We start from the raw sequence: 24,137 nt of genomic DNA on the forward strand, positions 1-24,137 counted from the left end.
GTATTGGAGAAATGCTCGACTTGCATGATTACTTGGAAGTAAACTTTTTTAATTTTTGCACTTCGTTTTTAACCAATAAATTATTTATCAACTTTTTGCACGTTAAATCAATTACTTTTTGCCAAAATACGTTCATTATATTCGATTGTCGTTATGTTAGATATACCGAGTGTTTATTTCGAATCAACTGAAATTGAAGAATTCAGCCCGAGGGCGTTGCGGAATTTATAAACGCGGTAAAGAGCCGAGAGTGCGAATCACCATTATCTTTTGATTTGATTAAGTTTAAACAAGACGGTTGTATAATCGGCAAATTCTGTAATTTCTGCATATAAATCACCGCGAGCTGTGGAATGTAATCTTATCTTTGGCAAACTTTTCCCGATCGATCCTACCCGGGAAATAGAAAGAATCGTTTTTTTTTTAGGGTTCGAAAATTGCCCGTCCTATCATATCAAAAATTCAATCGTCGTTAATACCTCTCTTTTATTTATTTATTTTTTAAAATTATTTCTTTTAAATTTTTCGTGAAATTTTCTCTGCGGTTACAAGTATAAAATATTACATTCTATTATTTCTACAACGTGAATTTCACAGGCGAGAATCGTAAAACTGCAAGACCTCTACTATTTTCTTGACGCTAATTCCTCGCTTTTGAATTGTGCAATTATTCTACAACCATGATCGCGATCGCTGTTATACAAAATAAAAAATCTTTCCAAATATCCACTATCTATAGTCTTCTCGTTGCGTGTTCAGAAGTTTCGACAATTTCGTGCCAACAAATCCAGGCTCGCAATCAGTTTATATCTAAGTGTTTTGGAAACACGACTCTTCTTAAGTCACGGCTGAACGCCTGGCTAAATGAGGTACGCAAAACCGGAGCAAAAGCTCAGTCAGTGCTCGCAGCTTCGCTGGTGTCGTGACGAGATGAAGCGGTGTGATTGGTTTTGAATCATATGGTGGTTGTGCAAGTAAGTTATAGAATTGAAATACTCGGCGGCGAGACTGAGTCGAAAAACATTAAAAATCGAACAACAAATACTTGAAAAGTTTAATCCTTTTAAACGATCTATAATAATTTAAAAAAAAACGCTTCTAATTCTCAAATTGCCATTAATACGTCGCGTCAGTTTGCGTTATTCGAATTTGCTCAGATTCATTCCTCTGAAATTTTGGGGATGTTTTTCATCAGTTCCCGTTCACCTATCATCGTTGCAAATAACGATAAAGGTAACGGAAATTTTAATTTCGGAAGGTATTTCGTCTTCTCACCTTTCCTCGTTTCGAACTTTTGTTAACGGCCGCTATTCGTACCGAATTCACGGACGAAATTTTTCCCCTCGGATTCGCATGACGTCTTGACTTCCGTGACGCGCAGATTTCGCTCGACCTTCGCGTTCTCCAGGCGTGTTTTGGTTGCGTCAAACCAGCTGCTTTAGCCACCAGAGAGGGAAAGAGAGAGAGAGTGAGAGAGCCGCTGGATGTGCAGGTCGATGAGGAGGCTCCAGACGTCCTGGCGCCAAAGCTCTCCGGTTCTTTTTTGGCAACACGCGACTGAGTCACCCGGAGATATTCCAGTCCACAAGGATCGGGTCGTTGAAAATTACATCGCATCGCGTTTTCGCGTCTATCTCAATAAGCGACTAGTCGGCGCGATTATTTACAATACTTAACGACTAGTGCAGCGCACTATGAACAGAATCAGCCGTCATCTGTAAACACCGTTTAACAAATTTTTTTTACATATTAGGTATTCGTCGCTAATTCATTCAACTCGCTTTTGGATCTTCGTGCATTTGATAATTATTTATAGTTTACTCTTCAATTTTCAATTACAATTCTCCTCTGTTAACGATCCTATATAACTTTTACACCGACAAGTTCGTTGCTCACCCGGGTATATAATTGGCTTATAACTTTACACGAACAGATATTTGCACGGCGATATTATCGCGTCGTCTCGGTTACTTGTGCTCATTTCTGATCCTGTCGACGGTCGCGGCGTCCTTCGTCACCCTCAATATTCGTGGGTTGTTACGCTGTTTGAAATATTTTTTTATCGCGTCAAACTCACCTTTTACCCTAGCAAAAACCGAATCGGTCGTATCGTATTCAATTCTACATTCATTCCAGTTTCGATTTCTTGCTCAATGTGTTTTCCTGCAGAGTATTTTGATTTCGGTAAATTTTACGTCCACCCTCGATTTTAACGTACCTTATAAAGATATTACCTTTCACACATTTTTCTTTTCCCGCCGTAAACTGAGGTTAATACATTCATCTCAGACGATGCATATTTATTGCTATGCGAAAATCCGTTTTATGCGACGAATGAAACAAATAAATGAAAAAAAATAAAGACAATTCAAGAAACGACGCAGTTATGTAATTTCTCTGATTAATTCGGCTTTTTTAACGTTCTAATTGGTGGCTTTGAATTTTTTTCTCTTCCCAACCGCGTCGAATGAGATATTCTTACAATTGAGCCGGACTTGAGCAGAATCGTTTTCAGTCAGAGCTTTTCAACTTTTGTCTTGTGATTTTTTACCGAGCATCCTGAGAGAGCCGAGGCTGTTCTGAAAGTTCCTACACGATCAAGCCATTAGACTTTAGGGTACTTCGCGATACTGTCAACGGTCGCTAGCGTAGCTGCAGGTACCTTTGTCACCGCCTTTACTTTCCGCCGTTATAATCCAGGGTTGAAAGGGAGATTTCCCTCGAGTAAATCTTATTAGTATATACCCATGCACAGGTGTGAGTATAATACGGGTGTACAATTTGTACAGGTATGTGTCACGGTTACGCAGCCGCGCTTTGTGGGCATGGAAAATCGGCGTTAGGGGGGGATGAAATTCTCTGTAACGATGATAAAGAAACCCTTGTACGATTATATACGCGGTGAATAAATGACGAAGACGACGATACGAGCCGGGCGATGGTAAATTTGGTTTAAGATTATCCGGGCGATTAAACGTAAAGATGGTGAAGAAAGTTTCTTCTTAACCCCCTCCCCTCGCTTTCTTTCACTTTTTTCTTCCCTCATTTATATACTTTTCTCGTCTTATTTACCGTGCGTTTATTTTTATTTTATTTCATTCGTACCGGGTGAATACAACGCGGTGTTTGAAACGCAGCTCTGACGTAGAAGGTTAGTCGAGGAAATGAATTTTCTTCCCCGTGTGTCGCTGTATAGGCGGGAATAAAAATTTCCCTAGTTCTCTGAAGCCTCGAGACTTATTCTTCTTGTTACATCGGTGTGAATGAAATTAGTTACAAGTTAATAATAATGGTAATCTTTAGACCGCCCGCAGGCACGTAATCACAGGTTTCTTGTTTCAGGCACGAAATATACCAAGTTAATTCGCTCACTTACCTCTGACCGCGTTCGTTATTAACGCGGTGTAATTTTACGTTAATTCTCCGTTTCACCTGAAGTCAGAATTTAAATTAAAGAAGGGCTGATGATTTATTTCTGTAACACCACGGCGTGACGAGAGATGTTGGAACATGAAACAATATGGCGTCGAGAAGCGCGATCAGCTGATCGTTTTTCCGATATTCCACCGCGTTTATCAAAGCAAGCGAATCCTCGTGCAAGCTGTCAGACTTGCGATTCGCCCCATCATTTCACAAGAAGTAAAACACGGGTGAAAAAACGATTCTCAAAATTAAATACGGCCAGTCGCGAGGCTACGTTCTCCGCCATATTGAATCGCAATGGGATTCCGGAATACACTGAGAAAAATTTTCATTTGTTACAGTAACCAGAAAAATTCAGTATTTCTTTAGAAATTCTCTGGTAAAACATGAAAATAGTTAAGGACCGAGCGTTAACCTGAACTAAAAATTTCTCTCAGTCAATGTAGGTATACCAATAACTTCTGACGTATGAAAACTGGGCTTCGTTGAAGTTTCAAAATATTTATTAATCGTTACCGACTATGCAATAATGTATGTACGTACTATATGCGTATATGTATAAATTATACATAGGTATATATTTATATCTATTTATACACCTACTCCAAACCGAACTCAACGGTCGAGAAAGACACAGACTCAAGTTCAGGCTGCTGGTTGGAAGTAGGTATGCGTTTATACCTGCGCCAACACACATCGACATCGAGGGGTGTGTTGCGTTGTATATTGCATGTTTGCCGAGCGGTTGTGCTTATTGTACATATGGCCGGTATTGTACGTTCGGTACGTATTTACCTAGGTATATATTGCACACACAGTATACACTATAAACATCGTCGCGGGAAACACACATGCGTGGAAACTTGTTTGCTTGCCTCTCTTGCACATGGAACATCGCAACGGTCGCGCAAGGACAAAAGACCCTTTTCACACGGAACTTACATCTACACTTTATATAATACGTATAGATATATCTTGCTTGAAGCCGGTAGTAGACACTAGTCGGTAGTTTTCTCGTTCTTTTATATTATCGCTCTCTTTTTGTTTCCGCGCCCGCCGGCGGTAAATTTGAAAAGTCAACTTTATTAACTCACTGAAATCCGCGGAGTCGGATACAATGCTTAGGTTGGTGTACGGGCTTATCGGATAATTAACCTTTGACCGTATGACGCATTGTGTCGCTGATTTGCTACCTTTATCAATTTCTCCCATCAGCTTATACCAAACTTCGACGTAACGTATCTCGGGTCTGAATCTTGGGTGTATACTGTACGTCGTTTCCAATATTACATCACGATTATTTGTTACGATGATTACCGATGTAATTCCAATTCGAACGAACCGGGGTTTTCGTCGATTGTAGTTTATAATTATTACTGATACGTACCTAGTTTATTTATTTTTTTTCTTTTACATCGATCCGACACACGCGCTTAATCAAGCAATCATAATATTGTACAATAATGTTCGATCTATCATCGATCCAATTGTGAGATTATTTTTACGATTATTACCTACTATCCATCTTTTCACCGGTAGATTTTCTCGAGTTATTAACAGTGATTATAGTATAAATGAATAGAAAAATGCTTAAATGTTTATAATGTAGCTGCAGCGGTTCCTCTCGATATGAATTATTAATCGCTATAATATAACAAACAACTTGTATCAATTATACATCCGGGGATCTTAGAAATTTTGATCAATTAAATTTTTGTTTTTTTTTTTTGCTTCTTGGCTATAACGTATTCAATATATTTTACACTGATATGTAACCCTATATTTATTTTTTTAATTTTTATTTTTCAGTTTTTCATTTTAACAACTATCATATATACTTTTCCATTATCTTCTTATTCCTCATAACAATTGTCGTTTATACATACATGTATAATTTTTTCTCGGCAAGTAGCATTCGCAACGTCTTAATTACGACGCTGTTTGATCTACGCTCTTCTCTGCGTAAGAATATCTTTGAACATAACGTATATAATTTATTTCACGGCGTCGGAGTTTAAGGGTGGAATGGAATCTTTTGCTCTCTCCTCTCTCCTCCCTCCTCTTTACGGACCAGTCGCTTCCTCTCTTTACTTTTTTAATTTCTTTCTTTATTTTCTCAAGGCTCCGTTCCGTCGCGTTGTACGTATTCTTATTGGGAACGAATGAAAATAAATTTTCTATCATACTTCGAACTTGAGGTACAATACACCGGCTGTCAAATAAATTTAGTTTCTGCAGGAACATTTCGTTTATATATACGCATACCTCTATGCGTCTACAAAAACTTGAGAATCTGAAAAAATCTTTCCACGTATTATATTCGCAGTGTTTAATATTTCAATTGTTAAATTGTTAATTTCACCGCTCCTGCGAAGAGTCAGATTCATTTTTCATTTCTATTAAGATATAAAGCGGTTGTCATACTACACGTAAAAACTACTCAGAGTCGATACAGACATATTTCAGCAAACAATTTGTACGTCAATTTTTCAAATTCGATCCAACTATTTTCAACAATACAGAGTACAAAGGCCGGAGAGCGAGGAGAATTCCTGTCAATTATGGAGCAGCCTAAGCCGTCAGGTTGTGCAAGCGGGACTAACGATTGAATACAAAGATCGTGAAAAAATAGGGGTATAGATATAATTATTATGTAAGGGGCTGGATCGGCAATTATACTTGTGATATAATATACTCTCTTTCTCTTTCTCTATATATGTATATATATATGTGTATATATCTGACAGGATAAAAATGTGTATTCTCTTTCCTAATCATGTATCATATTTTTTTTTTTTTTGTGCGACAATGCACTTTTTTTTTACACCGGATCCGGTGCCGGAGCTAGAAGTTGCATACTCGACGACTTGGCGATCTGTGAAACAAGAGAGAGGAAAAATATTTCTTGAAACAGGTTCTGTACAATTTACGAAAGGAATTTTACAAAATGGAAATTGGAAATATTTTCGTCAACCACTTGAAATTGATCGTTGCCAAGAGAACAGAAAGAACGGAAACTGAAATCTAAGCGTGGCTTTCGAAACGAAATTATTTCCGCGACGATTCAAGAGATAATTAATTACCTGCTGTTTTGGTTGCTTGTGCGCTCGCCTTGAGTAGACTTTAAGAACTCGGCAGTTGCAGGCAACTGACAGAGCGACGGCCAATCCCTGCGACAACAATTTAAGCAATTAACAGAGAGTGGAAAGCTTTGTGGCTACGCCCACGTATACCTATAGAATTGCGAGCTAGGCGAAAGCTCGCATTGGCAAAGCTCGGTCCCCCGTTGCTATATCTATGTAACACCGCGAGGATCGCGAGATAAAATGCTGCAACTTTGTTGCGACTCTCTCGAGCGTTGCGATCTTGCAGAATTTGCGGATTTATACAACGTGTCAGGTGTAAAAAACAAGTCGGAAAAACAGTTTTTTCGCGACAATTTTCATCGCCGTGAAAAGGGAAGAGTCTGTCAGTTTGTCAGACAAACTTCCGTCCAGTGGAAAATTTAAAACTGATAGGACTTGGCAGACGAATAAAAAAGTTTTGAAAGAAAAATTAGAAACATGAGATATTTATAAATTAGCAAAGAACTTATTGTATAAACTGGGAAAAACATAATCATTTATTTGGAAAAAGTAATAAGGAAGACAAAGTATGTGTTTGTCGGTTAAACATTGAGATTCGATACATTTCCGGTAGAACCGAAAGCTCAAATTAAACGGGACCCAGCAATTTTTCATGCCCATCATTTGATCCTAAAATCCTCTAAGTTTCAATTTTTTTCATCAATCCATTTCCGAGATCATCGCGGGAGTTTGTCGGTGAGACCGACATTTTCCTAAAAACCTGTTGTTCGGATTCCAGAGTTTCGAAAACGTAAAGATTCGGCGAAATTCGAAAAAGTGATTTTCGACCGAAATCAAGACTTAATTTTTTTGATCTAACAAAAGGTGACGAAGAGCGTAAGTAAAACTTCCCCATCGCACGTATCGACAACAAATTGGGGCAATTTTATTGCTCACTCTTTCGAGACATTATTACCCACATATTTCCTTGCCTACGATCGGCTCGAAATTTTCTTAATCAGGGATTTTTAAGGCAGAGAAATCACACCGAAACTTTACTCTTCCTATTCTCCTCTCAAAATCACGGAGGCGAAGCTATCTCTGGGGATTTCTGAAATGTTCGGTTTAACTCTGGATCGTACAATTATTAATCGTTATTATAGTCACATAACGTCGATCCCGAGGGAATTGTGAAACGTCGCGTTATCTGTACCCCCGAAAATGTTGAAAATGATACTCTTCTTCTCTTCCACTTGTCTCTTTCTTTATCTTATTCTCCCCTCCTTTTTTTTCTTTATTCATCCTCTTTCCGCGAGATATCTCGACGAGCGATATTAGGGATATTTTCTTTCCTCTCTTGTTTGCCCACCCCTCTATCAGCTCCTTAGAATCGAGAGCTTCAAAGCCGTCAAATTTACCGATTGGCACGCCTCACTGTAGGCGTATAATCGTTGAAATTCAACGACCTTTGACTGCCGCTCTCTCTCTCTCCCTCTCTCTTTTCTCGGATGAATTTCGGCCTTCTCTTCGAGCACCGCGTATTATTAAAAACGAATTCGCTCCGAGCGATTCTCCGTATTTATCTTGATGACTTTCACCCTCGGGATTAGAGAATCGCGGTGAGGGGAGAGGAAGATTGCTCTTCACTCGGTTTTGCTGCATGAGCGATAAGACCCGTGGGTGCGGATTCTTCCCTTTTATTTGTTTTATTTGTTATTTACATTATTTTTAGTTCTGCATAAACTCGCACCTTTGTCGCATTTTTGCTCGAGGAGGTAAAACATTCTTTGTTTTTTTTTTTTTTTTTATTTCTTCGAAATTGAAAACACAAAAATGAGAGAAAACGCTTTCACAAATAGTCGTCGCATTGAGTTGCTTTGAATAATAACAATAATGACACTGCACTGCAACATGAAATTGCCTTGGTAAATAAATGAAGATATTTATTTTTCTTTTTTTTTTTCACACACTTACATTGTGATAACGAGTAAAAAAAAAAAAAGCTCGATGTAGCCGCGATTTTCAGACATTCGTAGTAAAAGAGATAGAAAAATTTTAGTAAATTTTCAAGGAATATAATATCCCTCCCGATTCGCGTTCGTTGTTTACTTTTTTCGAGTTTCTCTGAGATTTTCCTAACTCGAGCTTTATTTTTATATCAACCATTTAACGCTTAATAATGAGCTGATATTTTTCGTCACTAGGCACAGATTTAAGCTCTACTTTCAGCCTGAGTCGAGCTTAGAAAACAATAGAAAATAAGTGAAATCACGCGGTTTTTTTGGATGTTTAAATTCGCACAACCGAAAGTCTTGTTGCGATAGGATTTTGGACCGTGCTTTGCCACTTTAAAATATAAAACTCGCATCTTGTCATCGCTGCGAGTTAAAAAAAAATGATTTTTTTCGTGACATGCGAGAGCACCGATTGGTTAAATGATAATCAGGCACGCGGACAGCAGGTTTTACATACCTGCAAGGAGTGACCTGTGCAGAACATGGCCCACAGGAATGGAATTTCCCAAATTCTCGCCGCAACCCCGCAACCAGCGACCAAGCCAACAGTTAAGCAAACCTTCAGGAACAAAACCAGCTGGAGAGTTCGCCTCTTTTTCATTTTCTCCCGCTGCTTTATCTCAAGCTGCATGCTGCACGTGTACCTTTTTTTTTACCACGGAAAGATGCAAAATAGGGTATCAACGTTTGTTTAAAAAACATCGAGATTAAAAAGATAAAAAAATAAAAACAGAACACCAACGTATGAATCTCTTCAAAGTTATACAAACAAACGAATCTCTCGTTTATACTTTTTTAATTATTCGTCACACATTTTTGTGCTACCTTGCAAATCCTGATTTTATCAATCGTTTGAATAAACAACGTTCTTTCGTACATTTTTAAGTTGAAATGTTTTTATTAAGCATTGACGATGCACAAATACTCACCTTGCAACGATGGCCGCCTTGACGAGATAAAATCCGGAGAGTAGGAGGAGAAAAATAACTGGTAATCCGTAAGTGTAGATCGTGGCTTTTTTTCCTAGAAACCTAAAAAACAAAAATAAACGAGACAAATTTCGGTGAATAAATTAATAAACTCGTGGAATTCAAGACAGACGAGACCTGCCATCCGATAACGCGAATATATATCCGAACAGGGTTTGAGAATGTTTTTTCCCCCGCCTTCAATCCATCCGTTTTTTCCTCCACTTGTCTTGTATTTCCGCTGTTTGTTACATGTACAATATACGGCCGACGATAAATTGGATTGCGCGCAGCAACGTTTTACGGAAATTAAAAATCTAGCGAATTGAAAAAAATCAACAAAAAAATTTCAAAAAAATTAACTAGGAACGAAAATTCACTTCCGTTTCTCTTCTGCCTTGATATACCTCGTTTTTCGTAATTCCAACAATATTCAAACAGTTTTTTTTTATCGATACCTGTTTTACTGAATTTTTCTAGTTACTGTAACAAATAAAATTGTTTTCAGTAAAGGTATAAAAAAAAAATCGCGAATTTTTCGCACGTTTTCATTCTATCGAAATTTTTCGATGTACAATCTATGAAATCTATATTTCATCTTCTTCCCAACGACTTGTGAGAACTGATTTGATCACCGAGGTTTGTACCGTGCTGCATCAGTCAGCCCAATCGAGCAGATTTTCTTCTTCTTGCTCCGAGGTTCTTCGTCCTCATTTGTCACTTCCTACAAAAAGAGTTTCCGTTTTTTACGTACTTCCGTTCTTCCCTTTCCATTTTTTTTTCTCCTCCCCCTCCCACGTGCCATACGTTCTTGTTTCATTTTCCGCCAGGCTTCGCATCTTTTCGCATCTTTCGCCCTAATATCAATTCGATTGCAAATTTTTTTCTCCACACTACTTTTCGTACAGCTTTAAATTTTCGCGAACGATATGCGTTATGGAAATCGATTCCGTCCCGAAAATCGTACGCTTATTAAAAATACTACATTGTTGGCGCCGTTATTTACGAATGTAAATTTCTTATTCTTTCGTAATGTGCAGAATCGCTTACACAGACGCAAATAATAATCACTCATAACGTGCTGGTGTGATTACATACGGTGTACATTTCTTTGGCACAATTTATTGACAAATAGTAGGTGAAGTATTACGTTTCATGGAAACTTTTGTTCGATTTTATCGCTTCGATAAATCCGGTGGTGAACTAGCCATCGTCGTAACTCGAAGCCGCGAGACTTCGAACTTGAATATTATACCCCAGATTAGAAAAGTTCTCGTATCGATCAGTGTTGAAGTCGGTCGTAAAATTTCCGTAATGGTTGAAAAGCACCAACGGTATGTTTAGTTACATATTTTGCAAGACTATCACAGTAAACAAATCCTGAACCCGTGTAATTTCGGCGCGTCTTTGAGGAAAATTTATCTATGAATGAATTTGTGGAAAATGTGAACCTGCAGAGGTGCACGAATTGCGAATTCACGATTAAGTGTACCAGGACCAAACGACCCAGAAGTGATAACTCAAACAAAAATAACACGTGTAAAAGTTGATTTAATTTAATATAGTTTAAGTTTTTCGTAATTTTTTGTGTTGGGTCATTTTTGTACCGAGTTATTTTTCTTTTCAGTTATTATTGTTTTCGGTTATTTCTGTTTGAGTTATCTTTGTTCGGATTATCTATGACACATTATTTTTGTGTCGGGTGTTTTTGTCTTGCGTTACTTGTGTTTGCTTTACATTTATCATAGGTTATCTTTGATTGGATTATCGGGTTATTTTTTGTTGGGTTATTTTCGTTTTGGCTGTACTTGTGTGGGTTATTTTTACAATGAATTATTTTTGTCTTTGGTTATTTTTATCTCGAGTTATTTTTGTCTTGGGTTATCTTTATTCCGAGTTATTTTAGTCTTTCATGATTTTTGATCAGATTATTTTTGTCACGGGTTGTCTTGATATTTGGTTATTTTTGTTTTGGCTATAATTGTTTGCGTTGCTTTTCTCTTGGGTTGATTTTTGTCTCTGGTTACTTTTATCTCGATTTCTTTTTGTTCGGTTAATTTTTATCCTGGGTTATTTTAGTCTTTCATGATTTTTCATCAGATCATTTTCGTCACGGGTTGCCTTGCTATTTGGTTAATTTTGTTTCGGCTATACTTGTTCGGGTTATTTTTCTCTTTGGTTAAGTTTATACCGAATTATCTTGGCCTTCGATTATTTTTACACGCGTTGTTAAGGTCGGTCACCACGATTAAGGCGTCTCACCAGCAGTTGAACGGCGTCAAGTCGGTCACGTTCCAAAGGTCGCCAGACTCTTGGCTTTGTATCATCGTGGCGCCCCCGAGGCTGAGAACCGGGGCTCCCCAGGCGAATATGCTGTACTTTACGTATGCCGGGGGCTCGTCTCGAGAGGGTATCGAAGCCACGGTCGCGTAAAGGTGGTGGCACATAGCCGCAAGCCAACAAACCACGCAGACTCTTATATACTGCAAGCTCAGGCCCAGCGAGATGCACAGCTCAGCGTCCTGGAACACAGAAATTTGCGATTCAATCGTTATTGATTAGGATTATACCGCAGTTACGACTTAACGTCGCTTGTGTCTTCTTTTTTTTTTTTTTCTTAAAAGTTTCAGAAATTACGAAGTTGCATAGAAATGTAAATAAATTAAACTCCGTTAGAATTGTTTTTCCCTTATGAGAACATTTTCTTTCCATTTAAAATCAAGTGCCTCTCGAAATTTTATTTCGAAGAAATCACCGACTATACTCTTGTTGTTGGTTTACTCATATTATCTCTGGGGTTAACGGTAAACCCTGTGACTGTTGTTATTTTCGGCTTGATAGGGAAAAAATTCAATTCATGCCACTGGAGCAATTTATGGAGCTTCCTTTATTCGAGTAATAAGTTTGTTTGTTGTTATTTACAATATTTTTATTCGTGTTTTCTGTAACTCGAAAATTCGAACATGAATGCAGCGGGTATACCATGATTAAAAGTTGAATGTCATAGTAACAACAACAACAACAACGACAACAACATGTAACAACCGTGTTCCTAAAAAGAAACTACATCAAGTCTACCTGAATATAGGATGTTAAGTACAATATATAACGTCGTAAATAGGTAGAGAAAAAAAAAATATCTAACCGTGGAAAAATGAAAGGCGATTTTATTTTTAGTGCTTCAAGCTTCTCATATTTATATGAAATAACGTCATATCGTATAAAAATTTATATCACGTCTATAATATTGTTAATTTTATAGTAAAAGCCTTTTTATTTTGCTAGCCGTATAAGGCGGTTTTTACGACGGCTGCCCTTTAGTTGTAAAACGAGCTGGACGATGTATGCACGCTTTTATGTGTTATTTTAGTGTGAAGGTAAAAGCGAAGGACGCTATTGCGTGTATGTATAATATTATCTTCAAATGAATATCGATGAACGAAACTTTTATAATATGTTTTACCGTGTATAACTAATGAAACAATCGTGTTTATTTATACCTATATGTTCACCGAGAGAAATTTTTGGTTCGGGTTACCGATCAGTCCTCAACTATTTTCATTTTTTCCCACAATCGAAAAATATAGTTCTAGGTAGAAAATGAAAATTAGTTTTCTAGCTGTTACCGGAAAGTCTGGTATCCGTTACTATTCCTTCTCGTTACGATCTCTGTTACTATATTTTCTCGCAACTGTTGCGAAAATTCAACGCTTGTGCGACGATAAATTGATTTAGGATTTTTTTCTGGTGCGTTCTCCCAGATCAACTTTAAGTAATTTAAAAACAATGCTCTAATTTTTTCAGTCTTTCATCTCAACTCTAACCCGGGCCTATAACAGGATGGATTTCCCCATTTAAAATACACTTATTTCCGACACATTCTCGGCACATATTTTATTGTAAGAGTAATAAAGTTCAAAAAAATCTCTGTAAGTGGAAAAACGCGGACTCTCGTCAAACGCAGAAATATTTCCGAAAATCTATGCGAACGTCGATTTTCAACAAATCTGTATTTTAAGAAAATGTAAACGCGAGACGTATCATCTGCAACAACAACAACAACAACAACAACAACAACAACAACAACAACAACAATAATAATGATACAGTAGCAAGGAGTATTTTTTAGATCCGGTGTGTATTTTTACTATGTTGCTTAAACGGTCCGAATAATTTCAGAATTTCTTTCAGATGTCGCTTCTAAAACAGAATCTGAAGAATTTATCGTTCTTCCCGACTTCAACGCGGAAGATGATTCCGGTTTCAAGTGGGACCGAGCGAAATAGCTGACGTGAGAAATGGTGAGTGACAAAGATTTGAAAAAATTATCGAAATATATTCCTAACATTTAATTATGTCATTATATCAATATTCGATTTATTTTCATGCGATGATATACATCGTATTTAATAATCAGTACTGTTCGCTCGTAAATAAATTTTTTTTTTAACATTTGACAATCGAATGAAACAAATGTACTTCATTCGCTTGTAAACCGGAGTGAAAATGAAATATTCCCTCAGGTTTGTTATACATATAACCATATATATATATATATATATAGGTGATTTCACCATTTGTAACAATATGTAAGCAACGAGAAGGAAACTTTAACGGAATAAATGAATCGTCGACAATCTTGAAGGCGGCGTTTTCTATCAAATTGCAACGCTGGCAAAAAAAAAAAGAAAAAAAAAAAGCAACACGACTCCCCTTCTTTTGTACAAGCAATCTTAGCCGCTTGATGAAATTCATACCTTACGAAGAGATCTTCTTCTTCTTCTTGAAATAATTCAGTTTTGCAATCATTTACTTTTCTCGCCCGCGGTACGAACGTCCCAAGATTTTAGACTGATTTTTCTTTTTTCAACTATTTCTATACAACAAATATTTATACTCATCGCCTCTCGCTTGCTCCACATTCGTCTGAAAATAAAACTACCCTATATTAATTTACGATTGATTGATCGAACTCGACACTTTCTCAAAGCGTATCGACAACGAACGACTTTGACGATTCTTTTAACGTTGTTTTTTATTTCTCGTATTCTCAGCGATTTATTGAAAGGTTTTCTCGTACCGTTCGGTATTTGAACAATAGAAGTCAGGATCGAATTTTCAATGAAAGGCGAAAGGGAACAAACGAAGAGTTTTTTTTGTTTTTTTTTTTTAAATAAGTTGCGAAATTGTCTCGCATCCTTGCAGCATTTGAGGTGGAATTTTCCGCACGATCGATGCAAAATAATATTGGAAAATGCATTCCCGTTGGTATCTGAAGAATTTTCTCATCGCCGTGTGCAGCAGCGAGTTTGTCGGGAAATTTTTCCCAACCTCTGGATTTCTCAAGAGTTACAGTGTGGGTAAGATTTTTTTGCTCGCGTGTGCGTTTCTCACTGTATATACAAATACATGTGCATTACAGGTAGCGAGTTTCAATACCGAGATTTGATGTGAAAAATTCTTTTGAAGATCAACCGAGCGGAGGCACGCTCTATGCAATTTATCGTCGAATAGAAACAAAACAGGGAGAAGACTAAAGGAAATATGTATAGAATGAAAAGAGGCGAGTTAAAGGAAAGGAAGAGAATGAAAAAAAAAGTTTTATGATAATTATTTGCCAGTACCAGATGCATTTCATCGTATTTGTTATACGCTTTCCGATACAAATTCAATTCCCCGTGTATAATAACGTGGATTGTGCTTTTTGTATTTTTCTTGGCTTTTTTTTCTTTTATTACTATGAAAAAAAGAAAGAAGAAAATAGTCGTCAACTCGCAATCAATTTTATCAGCATTAATATACTTGCAGACGTACATACAGGTATTGTAACAACCAATATTAAATCATAAGATCGATTTCAACAGAATATAAAATTTTGTAAGACAAAAGTACGTTTTTCAAACACCAGGTATATATATATATGTATACTAGGGTGAGCCAAAAAAATTAACCTATCGAATTTATGGTCTTAAAAGGACATGTTTAGTAAGAAAAGAATTCCCCCGTCACGAAAAATTTTTAGCTCAATTTTAAAAAGTGTCGGTGGTCATTTGAAATTTCCCATTTAAGCAACACGCAAAAATTTTTTTTCCATTAAAAATGCTATAACTTTTGTACCGTTTGAGATAAAAAATAGTGCAATTACATCCCCAGCAATATCCTGGGTGTAACAAACTAAGTTTCTTTAACAATTAAACAGAATATTAATGTTTAAAAATGAAATAAAAAAAATTGACAAATGATTTAAAACTCTACTCCTTTGACGAATCTAGTTTATAAACAACATCTTTTACACAGCTTATTTCATTTTAGTTTCAGTTTTTTCAGTTAGTATGGATATTTCCAATCATAGAGCCCTAAATCTGCATATATCTACTTTTCTTCGAATTCCACGGCCCGTAAGTATACGAATTTTTGAGGCTGAAAAATCAGCTCCGGTGTCTTTCTTTGGAGAATTTAATGCCCTACAAGAATATTCGTGGAAATTTTTTTTTCATCTCAAACGGTTCAAAAGTTACAGCATTTTCGATGAAAAAAACTTTCCTCGCGTGTTATTTAAATGGCGAAATTTGAAATTGAAAATTTGAAACACCGTTTAAAATTCAGCGAAAAAATTTTCTCAACGGGAGAATTTTTTTCTTAGTAAATAGGTCCTTTCAACATCATAAATTCGACAGGTTAGTTTCTTTGGCTCACCCTGACGTATACGCACGGACACATAAAAAATACGTAGCTTATACTCCCGGACGTGGTTAAAGGGAAGAAACGAGCCGGCTCGTGTGCCTAACTTATTGCCAATTAGCCCGGTCATATCTTTTGAAAAATATGGTATGATGAGAATGGTGGCTTCGGTTCAGAGCCGCCGTTTCCGGCTTCTTATTAAACACGTACGTTACGCTCGTACCTGCGGTAGAGAATTGCTGTGATCCGTCAAAGAAACTCGTCATGTTACATATATGTGTATAAATTGGGGTGAAGTCGTACAGCTACCGCGATGAAAGAACGAAAGAAAAAAGGGAGAAGAACCGAGCCGAGAAAATTATTGCACGCACTTTCTGCACTTGTCGGTAATATTAAATCTATGATATTCCTGTGTTTAATAATTTGTTCAAGATGGGTAATCAGAACTTTTCCTTTTTTATATGATAATGAAAATTTCCATCTTCTTAACGCTGCAGTTATATCAGCATTTTTTTAAATCACGAATAATCGCGCGGGGTGAAAAATTTTTACAAAGGTAATTTACAAGCAATTCCGAGTCTCATCTCAACTCGTTTACAAGTCTATGGAGCTGCTATGTACGTATATTTACAGTTGCATTCGTACGTAACTTTGGAAATTCAAGTTAACCCTTCCTTCATCACCCAGCCGCGGTGATTGTAATAAAAAAATCCTTATGAAAATTAACGCCAAGACACGTTATTCCCCATTTTTCGGTGTCATCATTTCTTATTTTGCAAAGAGAAAAATATAAGCGTGAAAACTGAAAAATTGCAAAAACAGAGAAAGAATGTTTTCAACAGGTTGAATTTTACAAAATCAGTGGAAGAAGTTTTCGATTGAAGAGGATTGTGTATATTAATTACTCTCAAATTTCCATGTTGTTATTATACCCTCACTACGTGACGAACAACGCTTTTAATTTATCGGTTATTCGTTAAACTGTGCTGCAGCACGTGAATTTTCATACCTGTGTATACCTCGATTCTCCCAACCTATTCCCATGAAATGTACGCTTTGAACGGTTATTTATCGGTTCGATATGAGCGGACAACCTTGTTTCAAAAATCGTTCAGTGGCCGCCGAGCTGTGACCGACCGAGAAAATGGGTACGTAAAATTTTTCCTCATTCATTTTCTCTCTTCGCAATATCCGGCGAGGTCGTCATATTCATGAAGATATTTCTGCAGCGATTTCTCAAAATCCTTACACCGCGAATTGGCTCGACATGATTTTGAAACAGGGAGAAGAAAGAACCAAAATTTCCGAAGTCAACGTATTGTATAATATAATATAACAACGCGAATATTTTCTTGTCTAAACTTTTTTTGGTATTCTCTGAATTAGTATTATTTTTTCTGCATGTGAACCAACTTAATTAATTCATAACTTGGGATAAAAAATAATTAAATCATTGCGACTATTGAACGAAGTTTGCATCTGCAAATGTTAATGAGAAATGTGGTCATTGATCGACTCGATTTTGATCATTTTTATACTTACCTTGTTTTTTATTCCTTATTTATAGAAGAAAAGTATTATGGAAAGGGTTTCTTTCGCGAAAAGAAAGGATAAGTAAGGGAGGTGCAGAAATCGATGTTACATCGTTCGGGGCAGGGTTGAAGTTCAGAATTTGAAAAGTTGAAATCAAGCTTTGACGAAGCATCAAAGTTTCGAACGGTCCGAAACCCGAAGCTCAAAGTTCCGAAAATTCAAGTTAAGACTGAGCAAAGTTTCGAAAAGTAAAATATACTCACGCAGCGTAGTTTACTCGACGAGTGGGTGTAATAAATCAGAAAAACCGAAAATCGGAATTACCATGATTCCGAACGTAAAAATATCGAAAATCCAAAACAAAGAAGATCAAACCGGTGAAGTTTCATCGAGCCAGAAATTCACGGAATTAGAAATCTTGGATCATTCAAGATTTTGATGTTCCAGATTTTGATATTTTTGATATTTTTGATCATTCTGGTATTTTCGGAACTTTGACTCGTTGGAGTTACGCCCCTTTGGCATTTTCTCCTTTCGAAACTTTGAGCTTCGGGTTTCGTAGCATTCGAAACTTTAACGATTCGTCAAAGTTTGATCTCTTTACTTCAAGTTTCACCACCAAATATTCGAAATTTGGCGCTTTCGGAACAATTCAAATTTGGACTTTCAACACCGCCCCCATCGTTGATCCTGCAAATAATAAAGTACAACAAGGGAACACGTTCGTGTTTCGTGAAACGGGAAACGTAAAACTGTACAGTGTACACAGCGCCGGAAAATGAGAAACTCATGGCTGGAAGAAGGCCACAAGGGGACCTTGCTGGGAGTCAAGGTTTTCCTCCTCCTATTTTTCTTCTCTTTCTTCTCTTTCCTCTTCATCCTCCAGCTATTCCACCGCTTCTCCACCCCTTCGGCTAGCTTATCTCGTCTTACACCAGCGTAACACCGGGAGCTTCGCCTGTTATAGGTATGCATTGAGTATTCTTTATTCACGATCGCGAGAGACGGAGGGTCGTAAAATCCTTTGCACATATCGGTTTGATATTACATGTATTACATCCGAGACGCGGGTTTACTCCTCCTCTTCCTCCTCCTCCTCCTCATCCATGATTTTACGCCTGTCTCAATTCTTGCAGTATATATAGGTATGTATATATAAATATATATATATATATATATATATATGTGCAACTGCTGTGATTTCCCCGTCGAATTATTATCTCGATTCGAAATATTTAATACGCGGTTTAACATAGCATCCTGCACCGAATGTTTATCCTCCCGAAGTTTTCCCAACACATCGATGAATTGGCAAAATGTCCTCATTTCGAACAGTAGAATTGCGAAATAATATTGCCAAAATCGGAACAGGTTTGCGATATTTGCATAAAAGTTGCTCATGATCTTGTCCAACGTAATCCGCATGAATAATCAAACGACAAAATAATATATATATAACATATTGCAATATCGTACACTTGGAAAAATTTAATTTGTTGCAGTAACTAGAAAAATTCAGTAAAACAGGTATCGTTGAAAAAACTGTTTGATTATTGTTGGAATTGCGAAAAACGAGGTACGCCTAACCATTTTGCGCTATCGTCGATCCTTTTTTGGTTATGGCAACGCAAAATCAGTTTCTGAGGTTTACTCTTCTTTTTTAGTTAAACAAGGCTTTGACGCCAATTTATCGTTGCACAAGCGTTAAATTTTCGCAACAGCGATCGTAACGAGAAAGAATAGAAACGGATGCTAGACTTTGCGGTAACAGGTAAAAAACTAATTTTCATTTTCTACCTAGAACTATATTTCTCGATTGTGGTAAAAAATGAAATTAGTTAAGGACTGAGCGGTAACCGGAACTTAAAATTTCTCTCAGTGTAAATTATACACGCAATGTATCATTCGTTTATAAATCCATACGATGAGAATAATAATAATATATCGAAATATAATTATAATCGAAAACTGCAAACCAAATGCGCAATCGGTATTTCAAAGGCGCATTGTATAAACATATAATAATATACAAAAGGCTATTCAGCTTTGAGTTAATTCGTGCGGTAACACATCGTGTAAACATATATATATGTATATGTATATATATATATATATGTATGTGTGTAAGGTATGATGTATTATTCAGCATGAAATTGGATCGCGGGGTATATTGTTGAAAGTTATTCGCGAATCAAGCCTCAATAATTACTCGGGTATGAATATATCACGTAGCAGAACAATGTGGGCGTAATACGCGTGTATAATATATTATTATTGTTAAAGTTTACAAATATGCACAATATCTGGATATTAAAGCACACTGAAATATCTCACAATTATTTCACCGGACTCACAAGCGTTCGAGTGTGATCTAAAAGAAGAGAGAAATATAAGAAGAAAAACGAAAGAGAGAGTGGAGGAAATGGCGAAAGGTTTTACGTACTTATTTACCTATGTATAGTTATGTACATACCTGACTTAAACGTTCAAAGCGGCAGCCCGTTTACTAATAAAAGAAATAAAACTTACAACCCCGAGATTTCTGAAACGGTTGATATTTTGTAATACTCGACAATTTTTCTTGTTTTTCCTTTTGTTTTAATCTGTTTTCTCTTACTTTTATTTCGTTTTCTCTCTCCGTCTTCACCTTCTGCCTTTATCTTCGTTGCGTCAATATTTATTTATTCGCTTATTTGTTCATTCTTTATTTCACAGGGTGAAACACTTTTACAATATTCAAAGATACTTTGGTATCTTCGCTACGTCGTGTATACGAATATTGAATTCTCCGCTGTACAAGCTACCGGAAGAAGCTTTCCTTCAAATTTTTTTTCTGCGCAAATCGAAATACGAATGTACGCACATTTGTTTACTCTCTGGAAATTTCATCGGTTATACATATAAATATAAATCAGGATTCACTTTTATTTTACATCCATGCAATGAAGTTTAGATTGAAAAGTTGAAAAGCTTTCGTCTCCGAAATTTGACTGAATCTTTTTTTCCAAAATTCCAGTAAATATTAAAGGCGGTAATAGAATTGGCACAGAATTGTGACGATCGTCAAATCGTCAAGTCTCGTTAGTTTTTAATATCGACTGGATATCAAACCTGTAGTTACGTAACACATACTTTCTTATTTTTCCCCATTACTTTCAAAATCAACCCATTTTTTCTTTCCCCTTTTCATTTCCCGTAATACAATATCGCAGTTTTGTGCGCGTGGTTGAAATTTATTTGCAAAGTTCGCGTTGCGTTGCGGTGCCAATTTGAATTTTATCAATTCACAACAGTCATCGATTCGATGCTTCGCCTCGGTGTGATTCACGGATTATTGTTAATCCGACATTGTTCCGATTACTAATTACTCGCTAACGCGTCTACGCGACGCAACGAATTGTTTCTCAACATCGTGACAAAATTTTTGCTAACCATTTCAATATTTGCGATAGCTTTTTCCTTCTTGTCTTTTTTATCGACATTCATCAAGAAAGAATAATACCGATCAAAATATTCGCGAAAGCTTTGCGATAAATTTTTAAGACCGTAACACGATTGTTGAATAATTGATTTTATCAACATTACAATATATGTATATATGTATACGCGTGTCAATAAGTAATTTCGTTTCAAACTCTTGATTTTTAAATTTGTATCAAAACTTGAATATTTCTTTAATTTTAATATGTCGAAACAAAATCCTTTCGTCAAGCTCACACGTGTTCCAACTTTCCATATACCTATATTCATATATTATAGGTACAAAACATTTTCCATCAAGGGTGACAGAGAGAGAGCTTTTCGATTTCTATTTGTATTACATTATTTTCACGCAATATTTTCGGCTAATTCTTTCAGGCAGTGATAAGTTACGGTCGTGAGATCCTGAAATATCCTTTTCGCGGAAAAACAACAGGGACAACTGAGCTACGTTGTAAGAAGCTTAGGTAATGTCTATAGTATTATATGCAATAGAGCTTTGGCTCAACATAACAAGATCCGACGAAGTCTTTCCCTTGTGAACACTGGAAAGAATTTTGCAGATGTTTCCAGTAGTATAGCAAGGGGGGTTCTACACGCAGATTCCTGTTACTGACACTTACCGACCTTCTCCCCAGACTCAAACCCTTTTTCCGCGATGACGTCACAGTCTGCCGTACCGGCTTGAGGTCAAAACCGTGCAACCTTACCGACAGTTGTATCGGTCGAAGGTCAAAATCATGTTGTTTTACCGACAATCTTACTGACCGAAGGTCAAAGTCTGTAGTGCTCGCGGAAAAGGGTTTGAGTCTGGGGAGAACGTCGGTAAGTGTCGGTAACAGGAATCTGCGTGTAGAACCCCCCTTGCTATACTACTGTTTCCATATTTTTATAGGATGGAGCTGTATTACGAATCCCGGTGATCTTATCCTGTGACGATCTTTTCACCACCACACGGTGAAAACGGCTTTACATCAATTATTTCCAACGCCAAGCGGTTAAAACGCCCTCATATTACGCACGCGTCGTTTATCCTCGTTTATAGTCGAGCCCACCGTAATCCTTCGTTGTGCAGCTGATATCTTAACGCTGACCCCGATAATTCATCCGGCAACCTCAACCGGATTTTGCGCGAGGCGGCAAAATTTATTTATTTATTTATTTTTCTCCTCTTGCCAATTTCGACGAGTAAGCTTTTCTCGTGAAATTTTGAAACATATTATTCATCTTCTTCATTTCCTTCCGACGTGATATGTTCATTCGTCATTTTTTGTTTAAAGTAAAGTTGCTTATTTTCAATCAGGTTCGTAGTAAATTCCGTTTGAATTTATACGCTACACACATATATGGAGAATTCCATGCGAACCCAACAGACGGAGGACCCTCACAATTTTTGATTTTGTTTAAAATTTGTTCCGCAATTGCCCCGACTCTCGATTGTTTTGGATTTTTAACTCAACTGGTTAATTATTTACACATATTGAACGTGGTTTTGAAACGGACCTTTTTCAAAGTTCTCACAAAATGTTTAAAAACTGTATTTTGTTGTCCAAACGTTTCAATACCGGGCTCATCATGGGCCGATATTTTTTCTATTTTGTTTTTTAGATCAACTAAAACGTTATTTAAATGGTCTGGTAATTCCCAAAAAATTCTCAAACCTTCTATTTTTCACTAAGAACATTTCTAGATCGGTTTCATTGTGAAGATGATAAAAATGTTGAATGTGCGAAAAAAACGGTCAAAAATAGCTTCATAATGGAAACGATCTAAAAATGGTTTAAATCAAAAAGAAGAGTTTTGAGTAATTTCCAGACCGTTCAAACAATATTCTAGTTGAACCAAAAAATCGAAAGTGCTGGAAAAAAATTCGGCTCGTCGCTTCGGCTCGGTCTCGAAATGTTTGAAATAGAAAATACAGTTACTGAGAATTTTTATCAAGAATTTTAAACAAGATCATTTTTAAAATCACTCTAAATATTTATAAATGATTGAGCAGTTGGATAAAAAATCTGAAAAAATTCAGGCTACTGTTTCAGAGTTGGGACAATTGCAGAAAAGTTTTTAAATGAAATCATAAATGATGAGGATCGGATGTTGGTCGGGTTCGCATGGAATCGCCCATATATAGTTATACCCACATATTGAGAATGATATTTGAGATGAAAAGAAAACGGTTGGATATTATTAGACGGCCGAAGAACTTGATTTACAAACCGCCGTCGGGATCCTATTCCGACCTAATATTTTTCACCGACTCTCGAGATCCGTGAAGCATCGAGTGGGACTCTTGAAATTTCATTCGCTGTAGTATTATTCTTGTTTCTGGAGGAGTTGAAATTTCGTAACTCCGCGATCCCCGAGTTTTATATTTCAATAAAACGAAATTTATCAATCGTCGATATTTTTTTACGCTCGAGACGACGACGAAGCAGAAATTATTTCCACCGTTTGATTATATTTTTCCGCAATTGCAAAATTATCAGCGTTTTAACGAGCTACGGAGCTGAGTCAGAATCTGTGGGATTCAATTTTCCGGAGGGCTTAAGGAAACCTCGGAAGCTCCGATTTCGCCCACCTTATTAATCCGCAGCAATCCGCAGGGCGGTTTCCGTTACTCACGATCAGTTGGCCCGAATTGCTGAATCGAGATTTCGATTTTCAACGCTCGGCAAGCCGGCAGAAACTCTTATTGCGGGCTAACGAACACTTGGTTGGCCAAAAATCCATATCTTTTGTTATAATTTTATAACTTATAATATGAACTATTATAATAGTAAGATACAGAAATCTTTCAAGAATTAGAAAAATAGGAAATATTGGAATTATGAGAAAACTAGCTTTCGATATCGGTGATTTGTTTGAAAAAAATTCACTTACAGATTCGTTCGTGAAATCTTTTTCTTACTTTTTCTTAGCACGTTAGCATCTTTGTACATTCAATTTGAAATCATTTCACCGATATTCATTGC

The 24,137-nt window shown here is 36.8% G+C and overlaps 1 protein-coding gene and 1 long non-coding RNA gene across 2 annotated transcripts in view; one reads left to right on the forward strand and one right to left on the reverse strand.

Moving 5' to 3' along the window:
- The first annotated feature begins 916 nt into the window (after positions 1-916).
- The window catches only part of LOC124181439, a 115,868-nt gene continuing 92,647 nt past the window's right edge, over positions 917-24,137 (forward strand). Inside the window, exons 1-2 of the long non-coding RNA XR_006870466.1 lie at positions 917-1,233; positions 13,663-13,772. This is a non-coding gene — a long non-coding RNA (uncharacterized LOC124181439). The remainder of the gene's footprint in view (positions 1,234-13,662; positions 13,773-24,137) is intronic.
- Positions 3,909-24,137, reverse strand: part of LOC124181429 (cadherin EGF LAG seven-pass G-type receptor 1-like) — an 80,252-nt gene continuing 60,023 nt past the window's right edge. Inside the window, exons 4-8 of the mRNA XM_046568008.1 lie at positions 11,734-11,993; positions 9,433-9,534; positions 8,961-9,147; positions 6,507-6,593; positions 3,909-6,298 (exon numbers count right to left, since the gene is read on the reverse strand). Coding sequence (XP_046423964.1) covers positions 6,245-6,298; positions 6,507-6,593; positions 8,961-9,147; positions 9,433-9,534; positions 11,734-11,993 — 690 coding nt within the window. The 3' untranslated portion in view covers positions 3,909-6,244. The remainder of the gene's footprint in view (positions 6,299-6,506; positions 6,594-8,960; positions 9,148-9,432; positions 9,535-11,733; positions 11,994-24,137) is intronic.

The sequence above is a fragment of the Neodiprion fabricii genome, chromosome 4 (assembly GCF_021155785.1).
Source record: "Neodiprion fabricii isolate iyNeoFabr1 chromosome 4, iyNeoFabr1.1, whole genome shotgun sequence".
NCBI classification, from domain to species: Eukaryota; Metazoa; Arthropoda; class Insecta; order Hymenoptera; family Diprionidae; genus Neodiprion; species Neodiprion fabricii.